General features: G+C 40.4%; 1 protein-coding gene across 1 annotated transcript in view; it reads left to right on the forward strand.

Moving 5' to 3' along the window:
• The first annotated feature begins 1,021 nt into the window (after positions 1-1,021).
• The window catches only part of ADCY2 (adenylate cyclase 2), a 198,317-nt gene continuing 178,172 nt past the window's right edge, over positions 1,022-21,166 (forward strand). The window contains exons 1-2 of the mRNA XM_026082600.1: positions 1,022-1,240; positions 18,890-19,087. Coding sequence (XP_025938385.1) covers positions 1,022-1,240; positions 18,890-19,087 — 417 coding nt within the window. The remainder of the gene's footprint in view (positions 1,241-18,889; positions 19,088-21,166) is intronic.

Below are 21,166 nucleotides of genomic sequence, written 5' to 3' on the forward strand. Positions count from 1 at the left end.
CAACCCTGCATCCTTTGGGAGACTAAGGATATGGCAAAGCTACAGCAGAGGCTGGAAAGTGGGCTGGAGAAGGCACAAAGTGATTTGTCCTGTGGGGAGGAACAGTCAGTGGGGGAGGAAGAGGAGTGTGTATGTGGTTCAAAAAATTTAACTGTAAATGCATGATGGATATTTAACTTCAGTAGCAATATTCCAGTTTGTTTCAAGTGCCTACTTTGTTAGGAATAGGTAAGCCATTTAGAATAAGGGAAGGGGTTAGATTAAAAAGCTGGGGAAAACATATGTTATGTCACTTCCTAACTTAAATATCTATTTTTTGACCAAAATTAAGGCATGATTTTTAAAAAGAAAATCCAGTCTTTGGGAAAGCTACCCAGTAAAACAAGATCCGCCAAGCCTATAGGGATAATTTTAAAGTGACTTTCAACCGTATCTCCCTCTTGCGTTGAAAGATGTTGCCGTGTATTGGTAAGGAGATGTAGCACGCTCTCGGAGCAGTCCCGGTGCCGTGTCCCCTGGTCCCCCGCAGAAGCGGCGAGGCTTGGGGAAGGGCCAGGGACAGCGGGAGGAGGAAGCAGCACGGCGGTATGTCCCTGAGGAGAGCGCCTGAGAGGCGCGGAGGCATGGCTGTCTTCCGCCGCACTTTTGCCTCCAAGAAAGACACCTGCACAAATGCTGCTGGCGGGGGCGCCGGTGCTGCGGGACGCGCTGGGAAGGCTGCTCACGCCCGGCCCAGCCTCGCCGCCGGGCGAGGAGGGGTGAGCCGGCCGCCGCCACCCCCCGAGCGCCGGGCCAGGCATGTGCGTGCGGGGAGGCGCTTCCCGGCGGCACGGCACGGCACGGCACGGCACAGCGCGGCACAGCGCGGCCTGGCTGCGCGGCCCGGCGCACCATGCCGCGGCCGCCGCGGCTCCTCCTCTCTGCCTCCGGCGCGGGAGCGCGCCCCGCTCCCGCTCCGCTCCGCAGCTGCCTGCAGCAGCGCTAGGGGAGGCGGGGGTTTGAGCTTCGCCAGGAGCCTCCGATGTGGCAAGAGGCGATGATGATGACGAGGAGACGCCGCTACCTGCTGGAGCGGGCAGAGCAAGCGGGCGGCGGCTGCGGCGAGCAGTCCCGCTCCCGGGACTGGCTCTACGAGTCCTACTACTGCATGAGCCAGCAGCACCCGCTCCTCGTCTTCCTGCTCCTCATCGTGATGGGCGCCTGCCTGGCGCTGCTCGTCGTCTTCTTCGCCTCGGGGCTGGTAAGAGACACCCTCTCGCGCCTCCTCCCCTCTGCCCCGGCCGGAGGCGGCGCGGTCGCCCCGCTCCTGGCGCCCGGGTTTCTGGCGGCGCCCGGCGGCGGGGCGCGCGAGGATGCTGCTGCCGCGGAAAGTTGCGGCGCTGCGGCCGAGGCCCTCGAGACCCGCCGCCCCGCGTGTGGCGCCCCGGGCTGCTGGAGCCGCGCAGACCCGCGCAGGCAGCGGAGACCGCGGCAGCCAGCGCATCGCGCTTAATTCACTTAACTCTCTGTCTCTGTTTCCTTCTAACTGGCAGATTAGCCGGACTGACTTTTTTTTTTTTTTTAGTGGCAAGATTCAAAGCTTAAAAATACAGTCCTACAAGTAGCTGAAGCAACATTTTATGGCATATAAAACGGGTCTGCTTCCTTCCCCCCCACACTACTTATGCCATTTTCTGTCGTTTGACCCATTTTTTCAGGAAAGCCTTTGGGGCAGCACAGCCTTCATTTCCTTTCCAAGAAAACAAAAGTTTCATCTGGCAGATACCTTTTCTGCATCTCGACTGCGGGGCTTCCAGCCTCTGGGAAGAAAAATATGTCACGACAGCAGCTGACAGTTGGTATCAGTTTATCCCACCCAGAAATCTGTGGCATTTTGCCCTTGTGTTGAAAGCAAAGGAAAAGCTGCAGAGGGCAGTAAAATTCTTGCTCCTTAGAGTTTTCCTGCAGTTAATAATTCAAGGCAGGCTATTTGCATTACTGTATACCTCTGAAGTAAAGAACGAGGGCTTGCGGAGCTTCCAGTTTTGAGGTTTTGGTGGGGTTGTTTTGGTCATCTTTTGGTCTTCTGAAAAACCTAACATTTATTGAATACAGCTGATAATGGCTAAGCAAAGATAGAGTAGGTTAGTGTAATCAAGGGGATTCTCTTTTAGAGGCATTGCATATAACAGGGTATGCTTAAACAGATAGAGAATCCTACTTTCTTGCTTGTTATGATCAAACTTTTGTCTTAAAAACAGCAGGAAACTGTTGCAGGATGAGATAAATATAACTGCTCGTTTTTGTCCCTGTAGGTATTTGTATTGTTTTTTATGCTTTTTGTTTAAATTGCCATTCATGCTAATTGCAGACCGGGTGTAAAAAAACTGAGGTGAAGCCAGAAATAATGGTGGTGGTTAATGTTTCAGTCGTTTAATGCCTAAATGTTTCAGTTTTGGAGCTCCTCATCCACAACACAAATTAAACTGCTTATCTCATTCTGGGGTGTTAACACTTCTTCACATCATRGTTCAGGGTATTTATCCATCAGGGCTGAAGGGACCAGTGCTGGAGAAGGAGGTGCATCACGTGCCTGGGCTGAGGCACAGTTAGGTGTGGAGACTTACATAATACTAACATTAGCCTAGAGTCAAGGTAACAGAACTTGAGCWTCATAGGGTTTAGCACGAAAATTCATACCTTTCAGTCATGGTACGATCTAGAGCTTGTTATTACAAATTGCACAAACTTATTTTCATAATTCTATTTCTTAAGGAAAATTATTTAAAACAACAATGGTGGTATAACAACGGTTCCAAACTGAAGGACTACTGTGAGGGAGACAAAGCTGCACACTGGCAGAGTCTTGCCATGCGTTACAGCTTCAGAAACAGTGAATTTTCTATTCAGTCTACTTCGGGAATTCCAGACATACCGGAAAAGGAAAAATACTTTTTGAACCTTTTTCCTGAGCCTTTATCTTCCTGTGGCTGACAACTGGAAAGGGTGAGTGGGGAGGGAGGTGGCATTCATCCTCAAAGTTTGCAATCAGCAGATGAAAGTAATTTCCAGGCAGGGAGAAAACTTGCCGTTACAGACTTTCAGCCACAGAGTATTGGAGAAAATCCTTTGGATCGCTGCCCAGATGTTCACCTAAAAGCATTTTGTTACAGTCTAGTCCTGGTTTTATTTGTGATTAAAATATTCCTAAAGGTTTAAATCTGTTTCTCCCGCATCTGATTTAAGAATGGATACGCTTTTTATATAGCTGTGGAGTCATAGTCACTTTTTTGTGCCTGATAATATGAAAAGGTCTGAGCAGTTATGAGAATCTGCGCTATAAAAGCCAATATTAATATCTTTATTTTGTACATCCAGTATGTGATTGTTTTGATGGAATATGTAATTTTTTAAAGGAGGCACAATAGAAGTGATTTGGAATATTTCTGTGAGGATCCGTGCTATGTATCTGATGTTAAAGGAAATCTTTCTTAACAGTTGTTTCCTTTAGATTTCATACAAAGCAATTAAGATTTTACTGAAAATTACTGAGGCCTATTGTGGAAACAAAATTCCAAAGTGACTCACTGTAACACTTGATTCATATTTCTCATTTTTATTTCAAGGGACAGCTTAGGACTTGAAAAGTGGGATCAGACATTGTTAGAAAAATGGAAGTTCATGAAGTATTAAACATTTTTATGGACTAGGCCTTCTTTTTTTAAAAAAAACCCACCTACGTCAACTAATAGAAATGAGAGGCTTTCCTCCTATTTTAAATTTTTATTAGTTTGTTAAAATAGATCACTGTGATGTAATGATATGTCTCAGATGCCATCTTTTCTTTTTGGTAATGTATTCTTAACTGTTCTTTAAACACAACCAACCACACAGGGATGTATTCCACTTATTCAGCTATTTCAACCTGCCAGCACATCAGCTGTAATCTTCCTGATTTCAGATGAAAAATTTAGAAAAGCTGTTACAAAATTATAGTAAAATAGATTACTTATAAAGTATGTCTGGAAATCTGATTATGTTAACTAGACAATGTACTGCTATTTATTTTTACTGAGATAGGTTTCTTTGGAGGTTTTATTTTTCTTTGTTTCAGAAGAATATTGTGATTTTGACCTTTGGATTTAGCCAGTCTGTATCTCCTCACACTCTAACTGTAAGATTTCCAGAGGCTGCTCTAAAGATGACCATTCAAAGCTTGGAGTTTTAAATAATGCAGTGATAGTATCAGCCTTTTGAACTTCCTGTGCTAAGGTATCTTCTGTATTTCTCCGTACCTGGCAGGAATTGAAAACTAGCAAAATACAATGTGTAGGACGAACTCATTTCCCTCCACTCCCTTCCTCTTTTTAGTGCTAAAAACTTGTCACCATTTTTAGTGGTATTCAGAATGGTTTTGTCTCTGGCCAGGGCATCCCTATTATAATTGCAACTTGTAGGAAAATACTTGAATTATCCAGTCTGCTGCTAGATATGTATTTTTTTCCTTGGGGGCTGGCTCTTGCTCTCAAGACTTCAAACCTACTATGCAGTGCTTACCTGTGACACTAGTCTGTGACCCGTCCCTGTTTTGCAGAATCCTTGCTGCCACGTGTGACCTTGCAGTTAAGCTCCTAAGACGTGATTGTTATGTGCTCGAGTTTGTTGGTGCAGAGCTGCATTCCTCTCAGTGGTATCGCTGGTCGGCTGAGTCATGTGTTGAGTGAAAAGTGTTTCTACAGTGTGGCTTTCTGATCATTCCCTGTTCAGAAGCACCATGAGATGGGTTTGTGTGCATTTTAGCTGGTTCGTGTTTGTCTGTGAAGCAGAGGTATTACCTGTCCCCCAAACTGCTGCTTCTAAGTTCCTGCAAAGTTCATAATCATGCTGGTAGGCCCAATTATGATTCCTCATTTTACTGATTCATAAAGTTAAGAAACAAAAGATTGGCCACATATCTACATCGCTGACCTTCCCAAATAACTTCTGTAGCAAAAATGGGAGTAGTGAATCATTGCTACAGGAGAAATAATATTAACTAGGGAAGTAGACCTGCAGCTTGGCAGGTGCATATTCTGCCTGGACTGGATTTCTGGCTCCAGACTTGCTGGATTTACCGTAGCTGATCCCAGTATGGAAACAGAGGTAGCTGCCTCATTCTGAAGGAACACAGGCAGTTTTTTTAGCTGCCAGGTTGGCAGGCGATCATCTGTGTGCACAAAGAGGAGGATCCGGGGAATCCAATAAGCCTCTTGTGGTTTGAACTGGGGAATGCCATTTCTTTGGGCCCTTGGTCAGTATGAGAACAAATCTTCCTTTCCTCTGATTGGTGTTACTCTATCTAAAAGAAATCCTTGCTGCTTCTGGTAAAAACTGGACATCAGCCAAACCTAGAGCTCTGCCAGATTTTCATGATGAGGATCTCATTCTGAAACAGGGGAAAAACACCCTTCAAGTCCATGTGGAAAAAAATAACTTTGAATTGCAGATGGGGAAACATGTCCCATCATTCTGATTGCAGTGTCTCAAGTGGTTCGGTGTCTGCAGCTGGGCCTCTGCTGCATGCCTCTGGTAATGTTCCTATCAGTACTCTGAGTCTGAAAAACTCATCCACCCACACCAAAAGGACACCACACTGACATCTTGGTGGTGTTGTGCCCCCTGTTCATGAGATACTCTGTTATAACCTATGTGCAAGGAGTAAGAGGCCAGCTGTATTGTAAGTTCATGTGAACTCTCAATTTCAGGACATCTTTGAGGTCAGACCTGTACAGTTTAAAGCTCTTGGTGCAAGAGCACTAAACTATCTTCCCAAAGGCCAAGAGCACCCAAGGTTTGAAAGCATTGCTTGAATCCTTGCAGACTGAAAATAGGGTAAAGCATCTGCTATTTTCAAGCTCTAGCATATCCATTCCCCAAAAAAGAATACTAAGGCACAGCAAAGTTAATGGGAATAGGAAAAGCCTCACCAATTGAAGGACAAGCTGAGACAGGACTGTTGCATGCTTGATTATGTGGGTTTTGTGCCCAAGAGATATCCCACCTCTCTTAAACTCGTTCTGCCAAATCATTGGTGCTATGAAGATGAGGAAGATTTCAAAACAAAAATTATTGTATTTATAATGCATTTTCTTTCCATAATTCCAGCTATAATTGAGCATACAGTTATGCTTTAAAGTCCCCTCCCTATTAAATTGTTCCATGAGGGAATCCTGTGGTTCTAAATTTTTTCTTGTCACAATATATTTTTCCAGGTATGTAGTTGCTGCCTTATTTTGCACCTATAGTTGTTGCATATTTGGTACRGTCTTGGGATATTGCCATCCCTGCCTAAAGCTCCAGTAGTACCTTCAGTTGTCTGAGCATAGCCAATATTACCTCTTGAACCAGGCCCACAAGAGTTTCTGCTTTTTCCTAGCTTTCTGTCTGGTTTCATTCCTAGATAAGTCAGTCTGTCCTTTTCTTTGTTTCATTTGCTAATGACACTCCCAGTACATCTGTGATTGCCTTGAATGCTACTAAAAGCTTGTCTCATTTGCTGGTTCTTAACCAGCCTGCAAAAAGAGAGCCATCAAGATCATGAGCTGCTAGTGGCAACCTCACTTTGCATACCTGTTTTGTCCTTTGTGTTGAATAACCTGAATGCTAAATAAGAAGTGGATCAAACTATAGGTATGGCTATGTTGGAAAAATTCTGAGCCTTGAGCTGTAATCTTGATAGATTATAGTTTTGTGGCTACTCTAGCGGTCCCTAAATAGCTGATTTAATGTCACAGATTGTGACTCAGGCCCTTGATCTACAGCTCATAATCACTACTGTGGCTGAAACAAATGACAATTAGTATATTGAACAGAGCTGTTGTTTACTGAGGTGCAGTGGGAATAAGAAAGATGATGGACTGGGTTTATGCTTGTCTGCTGTCTTTATTAGCATCAAACCAGGTAGGTGGATTCACAAATTGTCTATTGGCTATTTCATAGTGGATCTGCCACCAACCCTGTGAATACCTCTCTGATCATCTTGCCTCAAGTTGTTTAAATTGGTTTCAAGTTCCTTGTCATAAACTGATCCATTTGTAAGGATCTTAAAACTCTTGTAAAAATGGTGAATAGGTTTCTTAGGGTGAGCCTTCAAGAAGTGTCCTAGATTAAGGAAATTAAGCAGAGATCACAGTCCCTACATCTGTATTGTGAGTGAGAAAACTTCTCTTTACTGGGGTGGCAATCACTCTGGAATCGTCCAGACTGCACAGGGCATCACTCAAAGCTGGTAGCTGCATAGACTTTTAATAAAAATAGTAGTGCTCTGCAAATCTCTTGAGTGGTTGGGCATGCCCAACAACAAATTGCAGCTGGACACCTGTAGTATTTCATCTTGTGCCTAAATTCCCAGTAATGGGCAAGCTGTGATGCCCCAAAAGTTAAGTTCTGCATGTTTCAAGAAGAACCGAGTCTGCTGAAGCCTTATCAATATGTTAACCTGTGGAAATGCCAACAGGTTAAATTTTTATTTTTCAGGGATCTGGACCCTGAAATAAGTCAATTAGCACAGTTCTGCACCCTTTTCCCTGCTTTCTCTCTTTCTTTGTGCATCCTCCTGATCTTGCAGGGAAAAAAAAAAAAAAAAAAGAACTAGCCCCACATATTTTCCACTCCAGATCTTCTATTCTTAGATCTTAAATAAGCAACCTCCAGACACTAAATCTTATTCAGATCATGCTGGAGATTCAAGGGACTATTGACTCATCTGTGCAGAAGGGTGTAAGGTAGCTGTCTGCACTTCCCCTACTGGTTGCCTGGTTTTCCAAACTGTGTCTAAACATTTTCCTTTATCTCCTGTCTCTAAACGGAGATCTCTTGTTCTCAGTGGTACCTACATGATACAAGAGTCCCTTGCTGTTCCACATGGTTTTGTGCATTTGGGAGAAGCAGGGAGAGCAGCATCCATCATCACTGGCCTCTCAGCTTTGCCCTCAGGTCTGTTGTCTGGGCGTGCACTTCTTCCACCTTCCATGGTTCTAGTTCTGAAGTTACTCTAACCTGGAAGATCTGCTCCAGCGTGCAGGAGCTATTGCTTCTGGCTGCATTGCTCAGAGCATGCTCCAAAGGGCAGCTGGGGTTTCCCTTAAAGCTTCAAATGGCACCAGCCTTACATATGGTCATTGGATAGTCCCATGTGATCCAGTGTGGACTGATCACTTTCTAGAGAGCGCTTTTACCTCACTTGGTTTTGCAAAAGTAGTTAGAACATGGTTTGTCCATATGCCACCTCAGGCAGTTGAACTATGTGCTCTGGGACCTCTTAAAGACCCCAAATGCTGCAGGATGCACAGTGGACCTGCCCACCGACTGGATAAATGGGATTACTGTCCTTCCATTTTAGATAAAATTTCCCTGTCCATGTCTCCAATTTGCTATTATCTTGGTAAGCCCTGCAGGAAAATCCTAGGAAGACTCGATTCCCTGAGCACCTTTTCCAGCAGGATTGAATTCAAGCTGAAAACTCTTGACACTTTATGTCCTTTGGAAGCTGTGTTAGGAAAGCAGAGTCCCTTTGAATTTGGCTCAGCAGTGTTTGATAGTGCTTCTGTTATTCCTCCGTTATTCCTGAGATGGACTGATTGCTGGTCTCTGACACGGCCTACTCTGGCAGTCCTTTCTAGTGTCATGGTGGTCGAAGCGTAGTCTACTCTGGTCAAGACCCAGAAAGGGAGCTTGTCCACACTGTGGCTGGTCCTGTAGGCTCTGTCAGCACCAGTGGTAGCTTTTCCCAGAAGGTGCCAGGTCTCTCACTTAAGCTGGTTTTCTTTTCCTGTGAGTCCAGACAATTTCCAAACCTGACTGGTAGACAGTGATATTTTAGATAATTCTTTAAGCGAGGCAATGTCTGTCTAACTTTTAACACTACAACAATTTATCAGATTATTTTTGATTTCTTTGATTTTGAATATTTTCTTAACCATGTCTTAATACAATGTGTTAACAATAACTGGTTAAATAAACCCTCAACTAATATAAATAGAAATACTTGAATTTGTAAAATCTCATATGCTCTATTTCCTATGAATACATCTGAATTTTTTCTGCTATTACAGAGGTGTGATTTCGCTCAGTTATATTTCAAATATAAATTAACATGTTGGTCTTTTTTATTTGAAGTTTTATCATTATGGAAGTGATACCCATTGCAGAATTTGGGCCTGATCATGGAGTCAAAACTGAAATAAGAAATCTCTTTGGTTTGAAGCTACTTTAATTGACAGGTGTATGTGAGAGGCGAATGTGTCCTTAGGGGAGCAAACTTTAAGCACCTTTTCTGTGACAAGACTAACTGTGTTTAGTAAGTAATTGCAAAACCATATGAAAAAAATTGAAAAGTAATTACACAATGTTGGTAGTGACTTTTTGATATTAAATCTGTTTTTCATGTTATTTTATTATGCTGATAAGTTAAATCTGTGGAATATTTTAAAAGGCCCGGTAGAGAAATAAGTCTGAGCTTACCTTTCTCTTCATTAAAAAGCCCTTCAAAATGAGCACTGTTTCCCCCTGTATTGAAATTCATATATTCTTGTGTTCAGATTTTGTGATCCTTCCTTAAGCAAGTTCCATCTTGACATTTTTTTCTGATTACAACCAGATTCTCAACCTATTATGTCAGGAGTAAAGTGTTGAGTGAAAGCTACCTTTTAGCTTTGATTTGCAAGTGACAGTCAAAATGCATAGCTGTCAGTTTTGAGTAGCTCAAAGAACTGAACCAGTACTTCTGTATTTCTGACTTTTGTGAGTCTACATAGGTATGAAAAAAGACATAATTTCACCTTCAATATGTGTGACAGTGCAGTTAAACTGAAAAACATATCTTTGAGTCTTATGAAATAAAATCGCATAAATGTTTAACTGATGCAGCTTTTCCAAATGTGACACATTTTGAATATATTTGACTGGAAAGCAAACATTTTCATAAGTATCTTACTCAAAATTTATCTTCATGTACCACATTTGGGTATTTTTTATAAATAACAGTTGTATTTATTAGAGAGTTCCTTTGATTATTTGATTAATTAAGATTAAGATTATTTGGATAATAACTGTAGGAAGGATTTTGAGAACATCTGAAAAGATCTAACTAAACTAAGTTATTAAACAACATTTTAGGAGAGGAATTCAGAACCAATGTGTTTAGAGTAAAGCATGTGAGGGTATATTGGTCAATACATTTAGTTTAAAAATAATTAAAGTGATATGAGTAAGTTCTAATTAGCTCTGGATACTGAAGTAATAAGTTTAATCAAAGTACAAGCTTTCACTCACTTTGCTGCTTATCTTCTCGGCCTTCTTCTGAAGGGGGCATTTCAGGGAGTAAAATGTAATTAGTCATTGCACTGTGGGACATGGTTTATCTTCTGTGACTGCCAGCTAGAGCTATTGGATAGGACAATTTTATAGATGCATGAGCTGATTGGGTATTGTAGCCTCTAGAAACTGGACTGGACCAACTTGGTTTTCATAGTCTATGAAATGGCTTAGGATGGAAGCAACTTTGGGCAGCTGCCAACCCGAGAGTAGATTCAGATGGTGCTAGGTGGCTGAAAGGTGCAAAAGTCTGGTTCATGTTCCCTGATCCGCTGCGGGCCCTCTGAATCACTGCTTATTACATAAATAATTTTATGCATTGGCAGATTTTATTAGACATGTGGTATACAAGAGGCGAGAATACATATCAGTGGAATATCAGGAGGGAGAACACTCCCATGTGACAAACGTGGATGTAAAAAGAAATAGGAGAAGCTGCTCATTATAGGAGTTACAGCAGTTTAGGCTGGGTGCATAGGGTTTACACCAGGCATTTTTATGTATACACAGAGATGCTGATTCCGATAATTATGTTTTTTGCAGGGATAGGGGTTGTTTTCTGTCCTCAGTATTCAAAGCCATACAATAATGGCAGAATAGTCACTGGCTCTTGGGATCCTCTAGCTACATGTTCGCGTGCAGGCAGATCAAGTGATGGCTGCTCCCTCTTGGTCTGAGATGGACAGTATCCTTAAATACCAGAATCAAAGGACAGTCGTGCTCTCTCCATGCATATGAAATGGGAGAAAAGAGTCCTTAAAAGCAAATAACATTACCCCATCCATATGCAGTGGCTGTGGTGCAGCTTTGACTACCCTTGCAAACCTCTTTTGTATCCTTTTTGAAGTAGTGTGGTGGGAGGACCAGAATTCCATACAGTATTCATTATGCATTGAGGTGGCTTTGGTCAGGATAGGTTTAGGCAACGGCATTATGATGCTCTCTTTTATTTATAGTTTTCCTGATCTGTTTTTTGAGTTATTTTTTGAGTGCTAAGGAGCACTGAAGTGATGTTTTTCATGGGGCTATTATAAACACCACGTTTCTCCATTTCTAAGTGTTAATAGTCAGCCAAGAGCTTGTCATCATGTATATAGAATTAGGATTGTTTTGACTGACCTGCACAACTTCACATATATCTCCACTGAATTTTGCCTGCTATTTTCTTGCCCAGTAGCAACTATTAAGAGGTCCTTTTGTAGATCTTCACAGTTGGCCCACGTTTGTCAGATCATTATTCACCAGTTTTTCCAAATTGATTATGAAGATGTTGAACATCACATACCGTAAGATTCCTGAGAATTTCTGTTGGCAACTTCCCTCCACTGTTAAAACTACCCATCTATACTTAGTTTTGTTTTTTTTCAACTGTTTCCTTATCCATGTGATAACTTTTAATCAATGGCAGCTTAGTTTAAATGTCTCAGGTGACAGACCCTCTTGAAAGCCTTTTGGAATAGACTGTCAACTGGATGCTCCATGTTGACCACTTAAGGAACTCCTGCAATATTGATGCATGAATTCTCTTTACAAAAGTCAAATATATTTATTTATACGCCCACAGTTTTTAACAAATTTGCCCAGGATAGATATCGGGCCTACTGGTACTTCCCTTGTTCTTTGAAAAGGATCCCAGGAAAGAGAGATGTGACATCTATCACCTTCCTGTCTTTAGACAGCTTGTGGTCTGAGCCTCTTATATTTATAGTGTTTTCAGGCCTCCTACAAAGACTGTAATCTCTTAGCTTCTAGCTTTACCCTCTCTGCTTGTGTGATCCTTTAACAGCTGCTGCATGGGACAGACATAACAGTGTCTAAATGTTTGGTCTCAGCATCACCTGCTGTTGTGGAACTTACCCAGTTCAGCTGGGAGTCACTGAAGTTACCTATTGTGTTTTCTTCTTCCCAGCCTTTCTTATCTCTGCATTTCATAGTGTCATAGGTAGTTTCCAGACTGGTTTGGTGATCTGTCCTATATGGCTATATATTTTGATAAATCTTTGCTGTTCAGCCTACTGTTTTTATTCATAAGGACTCTTGTTGTTTGTTGATTTTCCTAGTTTGTTAATACGATTTTTAGTATGATTCTTTGCTTTCTTCAATGCCTTCAAAAGCATGGCTTTCAGTCTTTTCTGTATACTTGCTTCCCTGGAACAACACTATTGTGCTGATGGTCATCTTTCCACCAAGTTTTCAGTACGACTGCTGTATAAATAATGTTGTTAGCATCAGACATTGTAATACTTCTATCTTGTTTCTTAGGCTCTCAGTGTTTATATAGAAGCACATATACTTTAATTTGATTGTTTTATTTCTCTGCAGCCTTTTTAAAAAGTGAGTCTGTCTGTTCTGGCTTTTCTTTGTCGTTTCCTTTCTGCTTAAGTGTAATCAATTTCTTTGGTTTGCTTGAGAATTACAGGTTTCCCATGACATTACCCCTTCTCTTAAACCATGTTTCTTTAACCTCTTCAGGTTGAACGTTTTCCTATGACCTTTATGTGAAGGGCCAGTAAACTCATTCTTTTCTGGTCTAGATGAAGGCCAGCTACCTTTTACAAGCTATCTCTATTCCCAAAGTTCCTCTGGTTTCTTTGAATCCTCTTTTTTACACATTTTCTTAGTTCCTTATTGAACCTTTGCTTTTTAACCTGTCTACATCTAGTATTGGGGACATTTTCTGGGAATGCTACCATGGTTCTCTGCTTCTTGACTAGCAACCAGTATTTTGCCTTCAGAACCCTTCTTTTGTGCTTTCTTATGTTATTGGTATTTGCACAGACTATGGCTTTTGACTCTTCCTCAGCACTTCCTAGGAGCATATCCAAACCCTTTGTGAGATCTGATATTTTGGCATTAAGCAGAGAAGTCTGTGATCTCTGGTATTTCAGACTTGGTATTCCTGATAAGCATTRCTACAATACTGAGGCTTGTGAGTTTCACTAATTACTATCAGGCAAATTTCAGTTGGAAAAATCTGGATGTGGTTATTTTTTACTAGGTAAGCGAGACAATTAACAACTGTGTGGAGTTAATTCACTAAACACAACCTACTGGCAAAAAGTGCTTGGCACTATAGTTGGGTAAATAGATGGTCACAGAGGTGTTCATAATAACCTACGTGATTGGTCACCATATTATTCCTGTTTGTGCCTGCATGCTAGCTAGGACAGATCCAGTAGAGGTCAAAGAACATGGTTTCAGCCATATTATTGCATTGATTCAAAATGCCACACTCCTCATACTGGAGGATTTTACTTGCACACATTGTTCAGGACTTTGAAGTATGAGAATGTCATATGAAAGGTTTGAATGAAGTCTTACAATACCAATAGAGTGTGTCAGTGTACTGAAAAATACAAAATGACCTAGAGGCAGCCACAAATCAAGAACTGTTTCTTGCTGATTATATCAATATGGAGCAACTTGGCAGCTGTAATGCCAGGCAGAATTACCTGATCCGTGTGATGTGCAGACTGCTGGTCTGATTGCTGACTATTGAGGAGTCAGATATCACTATGTGCTGACAGCCAATGTGGACTGCACGTCAGATTCGTTAATAGAGAGGGCCGAATTTCTCAAGACAGCAGACACCTTGAAACAACTGCACGCGGAGCCTGATGCTGCTATCATTGCACTGCAAAGCCAAATGCAGAGTGGTGAATCAGAGGGAAAAAATCTCCGGCATGCCATTACAGAGGACCTCAGTGGAAATTGAGAGACACAAACTTCAGGAAGGTTTGATTAAAAGCACAGGTCAATCAATTTGCTGCTAGTGTCCATGAACATGCTGCACAAAGCTCAATAAAAGATTAGGGGGGAAAAAAAAAAGCACAGGAGAAAGCATCTAACCAGGCAGCTAAGCAAGAAGCACAAGAAGGACTTTGTGTTATGAAAGAGAAATGATGGGCATAAAAGACAGAGGAGTTTTGATAAGTTGTGGATCCATAAGGTACCACATGGGCCTGGAAATAGCATCTGGCCTTAAAGATGCCACGCTGTTTCTGAAGCAAAGATGGACAAATAGTGATGGAACTGATGGAAAAGAAAGCTGGGATGGCTGGCCAAAACTTTTCAGTTGTTTGTCTTAAATGTTGAAGCTCAAAATGAAGCCATACAGCTTGTCAGCCAGAGCAGGGAGCGGCACCTCCTAATAAAATGGAGATTTTTCCAGCTGCCTAGTAGATGGCACACATAGCACAGTCAACACTATAAGCCGATCTACTAAAATATGAAAGCAGGAGATGAGGGTCACACATAGCCAGAAGACTTTTGCAGCTTTTTAGCATCGTAGAGAAATATTTCTTGAGATGTTCAAGAACTGAAACACTGTCTGCCTTTATGAAGGGAAGGATGCCGATACGTCTTATGAAAATCCTTGTAGTTCTCATTTCTTTTGAGTTCTGGAAAAGCCTCTGCCAGAAAAATGGCCAGTTAAAGGAGGATGTCATGCTGTTTTGGTACAAAAGTCATTGAACTAATAATCCTTGAACACTTTTTTTTTTTTTAATACAGTCAACTTTTTTGACAAGAGATATATGAAATCTTATATAGTTTTAATGTTTGAAGGACATTATTCACGTTTTTATATTTACATTTAAAAGAAAATGTTTCATTGAACTCAACAAAAGATGATTTGAATAGTGATTTAAAATAGTAAATTGTTTGAATTAATTCCAACTAAGCATGTGGTATTTTGGATCCCAGCAGGAGTCTCCTGTATATAGACTCTTGTCAAATTCCCTTAGTTGCACAGAATAAAGGAAGAAGTACCAAAAGAAAAAGAGGGACCATGGAAATAGATTTTATGCTAAAATGGGTGTTTCAGGTGCTCATTTGTTTGCTTTTATAGAGTACTTTATTAAGATGTGTAGCTTATATAAAACAGTTGCGTACTCTACAGCAGCTGTGTTTAAAATTAAACTGAAGGCATACCATTATCTGGAAAAGGAAAGATGAGCGAAAGTGATTATTCACATTTTAATGAGGATAACGAGACTATTGCATCTTTCTTATGAATTTACGGGGAGGTTGGAAAGATTTCTAACAGTAGACTTTTTAATTTCTTCAGTAATTAAAAGCAAAATAGAAAAGACTCAAAAAGGCAGCTGTGAGTCAAGAACCGCGTGTTGTCGGCTTAGCCACTATGTTGGAAAGTGTCGTGCTGGTATTTTAATGCCATTACCTTTTGTGTGTTTTAGTCTCTGAGACTAGCAATAGAAAACAAAGTGTGTTGTGGTTTGTTTGGTTTCGGTTTTACTTGGAAAGTGGTTAGGGAAATGGAATAGTTAGCCTTCAAGATTTCTGTTTGCGTCTGACGTCCTCTTTGAACCTGCTAAGCACATCAATGTTTGCAAATGCTGATTGGGATTTTAGAAGTTTTAAATGTTTTTAAATGTTTAAGAGCTTTAAACTCTTGAAGCTACAATTTCATGAATTTTTAGTTCCTCTGAAGTAATAGAAAAATATTGTTGAAAAATAGTTCCAAAATTAAATTGTTACATGCTTTATGCTTTGGTTCATCTGAACTTTAACATGTATTTTACATGCAGAATTGTGGACACCTTCTGCCCCCCCTGCCCCCAGTACATATCAAGGCTTTCTGGAAATTATTAAAGTGGTAATAACAATTGTTCTCTCTCTCTCTCTCTCTCTCTCTCTCTTTATTATCTAATTTGTACTACATTCTACCTTTAAATTTCTCTTTTACTTTAAAACGCACACAGTATATGGTGAATGCAAGCAGTGTAGGACACCAGAAACAGATTGTTTTCCAGCTAGCTAAAATAGGTGGACTCAATGAGGTTGCATTAATTTACATATGATGAGAAGCTGATTCATTGTGATCTATTTTTTTTCTGTGTATTTGTAAAACCAGAGCAAAATTATGAAATTGTGCAACAGAAAACCAGAAAAGGGGATAAGTAGATTTTTTTTTTTTWAAGTTTTTGATCAAAACAGGGCTCAGCTAGGTGTTGAGATCAGTGTATGCTTGAAAAAAAAGGATATTCACAGTTTAGCTGTTGATTTGGAAACAAACATTTAGATGCATTGATCTAATGTAAGAATATATGTAAAAATATATGACTATATGTTTGTATGTATATTCTAAACTGAATTCTAAATATAGTTGATTTGTTATGAAGCAAGATAGATATATGCTCATTCTAGAAAATGCAAGAAATATTTTCCTGAAATGGAATGTTGTTGAACTGCATATAGATACATAACTACTATGTTTGTAGCCTGATCAGCATTACTGAAATACTGATTTGTTATAATTTAAATCCATGTTTTTCCTGAATGTCAGCTTCCTTCAGGAGCTTGCGCATTCCTCTTCAGCGCTCTTACCTTGTCTGTGTGGTAGCACAAGGAGTGCACTGTTACCCGGGCGTGCGTACAGGCTCTAACTTCTCTGAGGTTCCAGCAAGAGTCCTGCAGTCCCACTTGGAAGTTCGGAAGTCAACAATTTAAGTTAAATTTGTTGGCGATTATCTAGGCTGACCTTGGTGAGGACATTAAAAAAACAGTGGCATGATGTTCACTGGAACCCGTTTTAGAGATGGGAGAGAACAAAAATCACAAAAGTCAGGGACACAAATGAGTAGCTCTTGCTATACTAGTTGCATGTTATGTTTTGTCTATTAGTACAGAAGGTTACTGTTTGTGGCTTCATACAGCTCTGTACTTCTGCAGACACCAAGGTCTGTGCCTACCTTTTAAACTTGTAGGTTTGTTTTCTGCAGGACTGCCTGAGCACTTGAAAGCCTTTGTATGTGCATGCTTTTGCCAGATTAGTGTTTGCATTGCAAAGTTAGCACCGTAATTTCTTGACCTTTCTATAGCTTATAGGCTGATTGTCAGTGTTGAAATAATAATTGCTTAAATGTGTGACTTCTTAAATATAAAAGGGAAGAAAGAATATAAAGAGATGAAAGATGAACTGATTAGTCAGCTCTCAAAAGTGGTTGCATGGGTTCATTTCTGTGCTTGGAAAGCAAAAGGAAAACACAGATGAGGGAAATCTGCTGCTGTAGTTCAGTTTATGTAGCCTTCTTCCCCCCCCCCCCCCAAAAAAAAAACCAACCCCCCAAAAAAACAGTGTAGCTTAAACATATACTGTTTGAAAGGTGAGAAAGGCAAATGTTACTTGTGTGTGTCAAGGCTATCTGAAAGCACGGATGGACGTGTTTTGCAGCCTGGGTGAATGTGCAGATGTCCCTGCTGCAGTAGCTCAGTGTTTGAAGTGTGCAGTATGTACATGGTCATGCTCACAAACCAACCCCCAAAAGAAGTTTGGGGAGAGGAAGGTGAGGGAATGTTAAAGCAAGTCTCTCCTTATAAAACATCCATCAGTTATGCAACCTGATGTCTATTAGGTCTGGACAGAAGAAAAAATACTGAGAAATGCTGAAAGAGTAAATTTTCAGTTTTACTGTAAGGGTAGTGATTCTTAACCAAATAGAAAAGAAAAAAAATCACAACAAAAAGCTTTTAAGCAAAATGTTAAGTATTTGAGTTGAGAAAATTTCAGATTGTTCCAAAGATTCCACCAGTATGTGAAACAGATATGAGAAATTTCTGCATGAAGTGCAGTGTTAGTGGAGGATTTTATACTGTTGCAACAGTAGAGTTTGGGAGCCTGCTTTTGTAGTCTTTATTGCTACAAATCGTGCTTTTATAATTCGTAGCAGCTGCCTGAGTGAGTAAAGATGGTATGATCAGACTTCCAAAGTGCTGTGGTCCTTCAACCAGAGATGTTTTTGAGCTAATACGGTCATACAAAATCAAGTATTTATTCTTTTTTTTAATGCACAATGATTGTTTAGATGATTTAAAGGTATTAGTGTAGTAACTTCTGACAACTTATATATAGGTTCTGCAAATAATTTAAATATTGTTTGTTCTCAGTCTTATCTCAAATTAGATTCTGGTCCTTGCACATTTTGAAGTAAGCAGTTGCTAGAAAAAATGCACGTATATAACCTAGAGCCCATCCTTCCAGATGAATACTTTAAACAGAAGCAAAATTTATGGTACCGGGTGAATTTTGCTGACACAGAAAGTAGGCTTTTATGGACCTTCAGACACACAGTAGATTAGGGAGGCATTTTGAGAGCTGCATTCTTGAACGGGGAAGCATGAATTGCCCCTGCAAGCCACGCTCATCTCATAAATGTTTTGCCTTCTGGGGTAGAAAGTCTGTATTACTTCTGCAGATTGGGCTTGCCTTTTAATTCCCTTCATCCTACAGGCCTGGTTCATTACTGTAGTATGATTTACAGGTTTCCCAATCTGCTTCAACTAATATATTTCTTAATTTAGCAAATGAAGCACCATGCAGTACTGTAGTTAATAGTTATTTATGAAGATAATATTCCAAATTACAGCTTCTTGCAGTGAAAGAAATCCTATTTCGATTTGTATCACTTTTGGTATTCAATGTCATGTCTTTCAGAAAGCCAGGCTCTGTGTGCAGCCAGGTTAGAATATCTCGCTGTTGTTTCATCTTTTAAGTACCTTAGCTTTTAACTTCCTTTTCATTCTTCTCTGTTTCCAGGAAATAGAAGACCACGTGGCATTTTTAATAACTGTTCCAACAGCCCTAGCAATTTTTTTTGCTATATTTATCCTTGTCTGCGTAGAACCTGTATTTAAGAAGCTGCTTCGTGTATTTTCTCTGGTGGTCTGGGTATGTCTTGTTGCCATGGGATATCTCTTTATGTGTTTTGGAGGAGTCATCTGCCCCTGGGACCAGGTAAGACTGTCATTAATATTTATTTTACTTCCATTGACTAGCTTTCAAAGAATCAGTCCATGCACAAGCATTCACATTAATTTTTGTGGGCCATCTCATAAAATGTTTCTGTGACTAAGTGTTTGCCTGCTGAGGTTCCCTGCATCTATTTTATAAATAATAAAAAGGTGTGTATATATTTAGTGTATGGAAATTTTTGAATGATTTTGCATAGATATCTAAGTTTCTTTACATAATGAACATCTGATTCCAGTCACCGACTTCTTTGTGTGATAAATGCTTGATTGCAGTGACCAGTTAATGTGGCAGAAGCAATAGTTTCATTCAGGATTGACAACCCTGTCGTCTTCAACGTAGTAAGTTAGAGCTCGCAGTGTAGATAACTGTAGTCTTCAAAATATCCTCTAGCAATAGCAAAGAAAAAAGGATTGGGGTTTTTCTCACATTTCTAGGGAAATAAACAGGTAGAGGGAAAACTGAAAAACCTTTCGCACTTTCAAAATTTTATAAAGCAGACCAAACAAGAATAGAGTTGCCTCATAATAGCAGAGCTTTTGGAAGATCAAAAAATGGTTTGTAATATCATAAGCTCTACCTGATAAATTATTCTATGCTCTCTATATCTCTTCCTTTCTGCAAGGCTCTCTACTTCCGAATGCTCCTGTTATACTCATGGTAAAACTCCCCTTAAATTCAGTGGGAACAAAGCTGGTTCTTGAATTGGAAATCCTAATTTGTTTTTGTTTGGTCTAACTCTGGTACATTTTTAACCAAAACTGCCCTATGGATATATCTTTCAGATTTTATTTTCTTATTTTCTTGTTGCAGTAGGATGAATAAAAGCTTATAAATGTATAAATGTGTCTCTTGAAAACTCCATGTTGACTCTGAATTTGGTATAACCTTTGAACTGTAGTACTCTATCCGTAGTGTCTTCTATGCCTTTAAGATAAACTTGCAACAATTACTCTGACTTGTTATTCTGATCTTGCAAAGGCTTATGCAAATATTGAACTTTATAGCTAGTTCCTTTAAAATCTTTGATTCAAATGGTTTAAACTGCTGGTGCATGTTGGTAATACTAGTTTTGGAGCCCTTACCTCTGCGAGTGACTTTTATATTCTCATTTCCTTGGAAGGTTCAGGGATTAATTGTCTGTGCATTTGCCTTACTGTTGAGTATTTGAAACTACAAGACTGGGCCACACTTTTGTGCGATAAAAAGGAGAAGAATAAGCAAATCAAAATGCATGATACTCTTTTCTAGATGTAGATTTCACCATGGGAGTTGCTGTATCTTTGCGATATCGAGTCTAGAAAAGTACGTGGTCTTCTTTGTGTTATTTGTTTATTTCTATTGCCAGTTGTAGGATGTCATTTGAAAGATACTGTAATGTTTTCCAAAAGCATGTGGCATAAAGATATCCAAAAGGGATTCCACTGTATCAGCCCCTGAGTTGTATTTAGCCTACCAAGATCGTCTCGCCTGCCTTGCTTCTCTCTTAAGAAAACACAGGCATTCCCGTAACGTCAGAGCTCAGCAGCAAGTCGGGTGAAGCAGGATGGGCTGCAGAGCCCTGGGGAAAGACACTGCCTTTGAGCAGGTCGCTGTCCTTGGTTCGTGTGCAAGTGTTGTTTGGAAAAGAGGATATTTGGGAGTAAGCTGCGTCGATCGTTCTGCCCGTTCTGGATAGCTCGCGCCTGGCATTGCTCAGGCTTGGGAAGAGAGTGGGCAGGGGTTTTTCAGGGCACATCCATCTGTCTGCATATTTGTGGCTTAACTGTATTTTGCAGAAGTGTTTGTCATCTGCTAGGAGAGAGGCCATGACAGTGTGGCCCTTGAGTACTGAGAGGACTCAGCCTTCAAGTGGCTCACAGCACTAGGAAGGAAGATTTTGTTGTTTTTTTTTTTTTCTTTTGAATAGCAGTGCTGCTTTGATCGCTTTTGTATGTATACTTTTACCTACAGTCAGTTAAGAGTAAACTACCGAGATATGGAAATCTTTTTGAGAATTTGACATCTTACACAGTAAGCTAATCCTAGGTTTGATATTTTTGAACGTTTGTAACACAAAAAAGC

This window comes from Apteryx rowi, unplaced genomic scaffold (genome assembly GCF_003343035.1).
Source record: "Apteryx rowi isolate R43461 unplaced genomic scaffold, aptRow1 scaffold_584, whole genome shotgun sequence".
Taxonomy (NCBI): domain Eukaryota; kingdom Metazoa; phylum Chordata; class Aves; order Apterygiformes; family Apterygidae; genus Apteryx; species Apteryx rowi.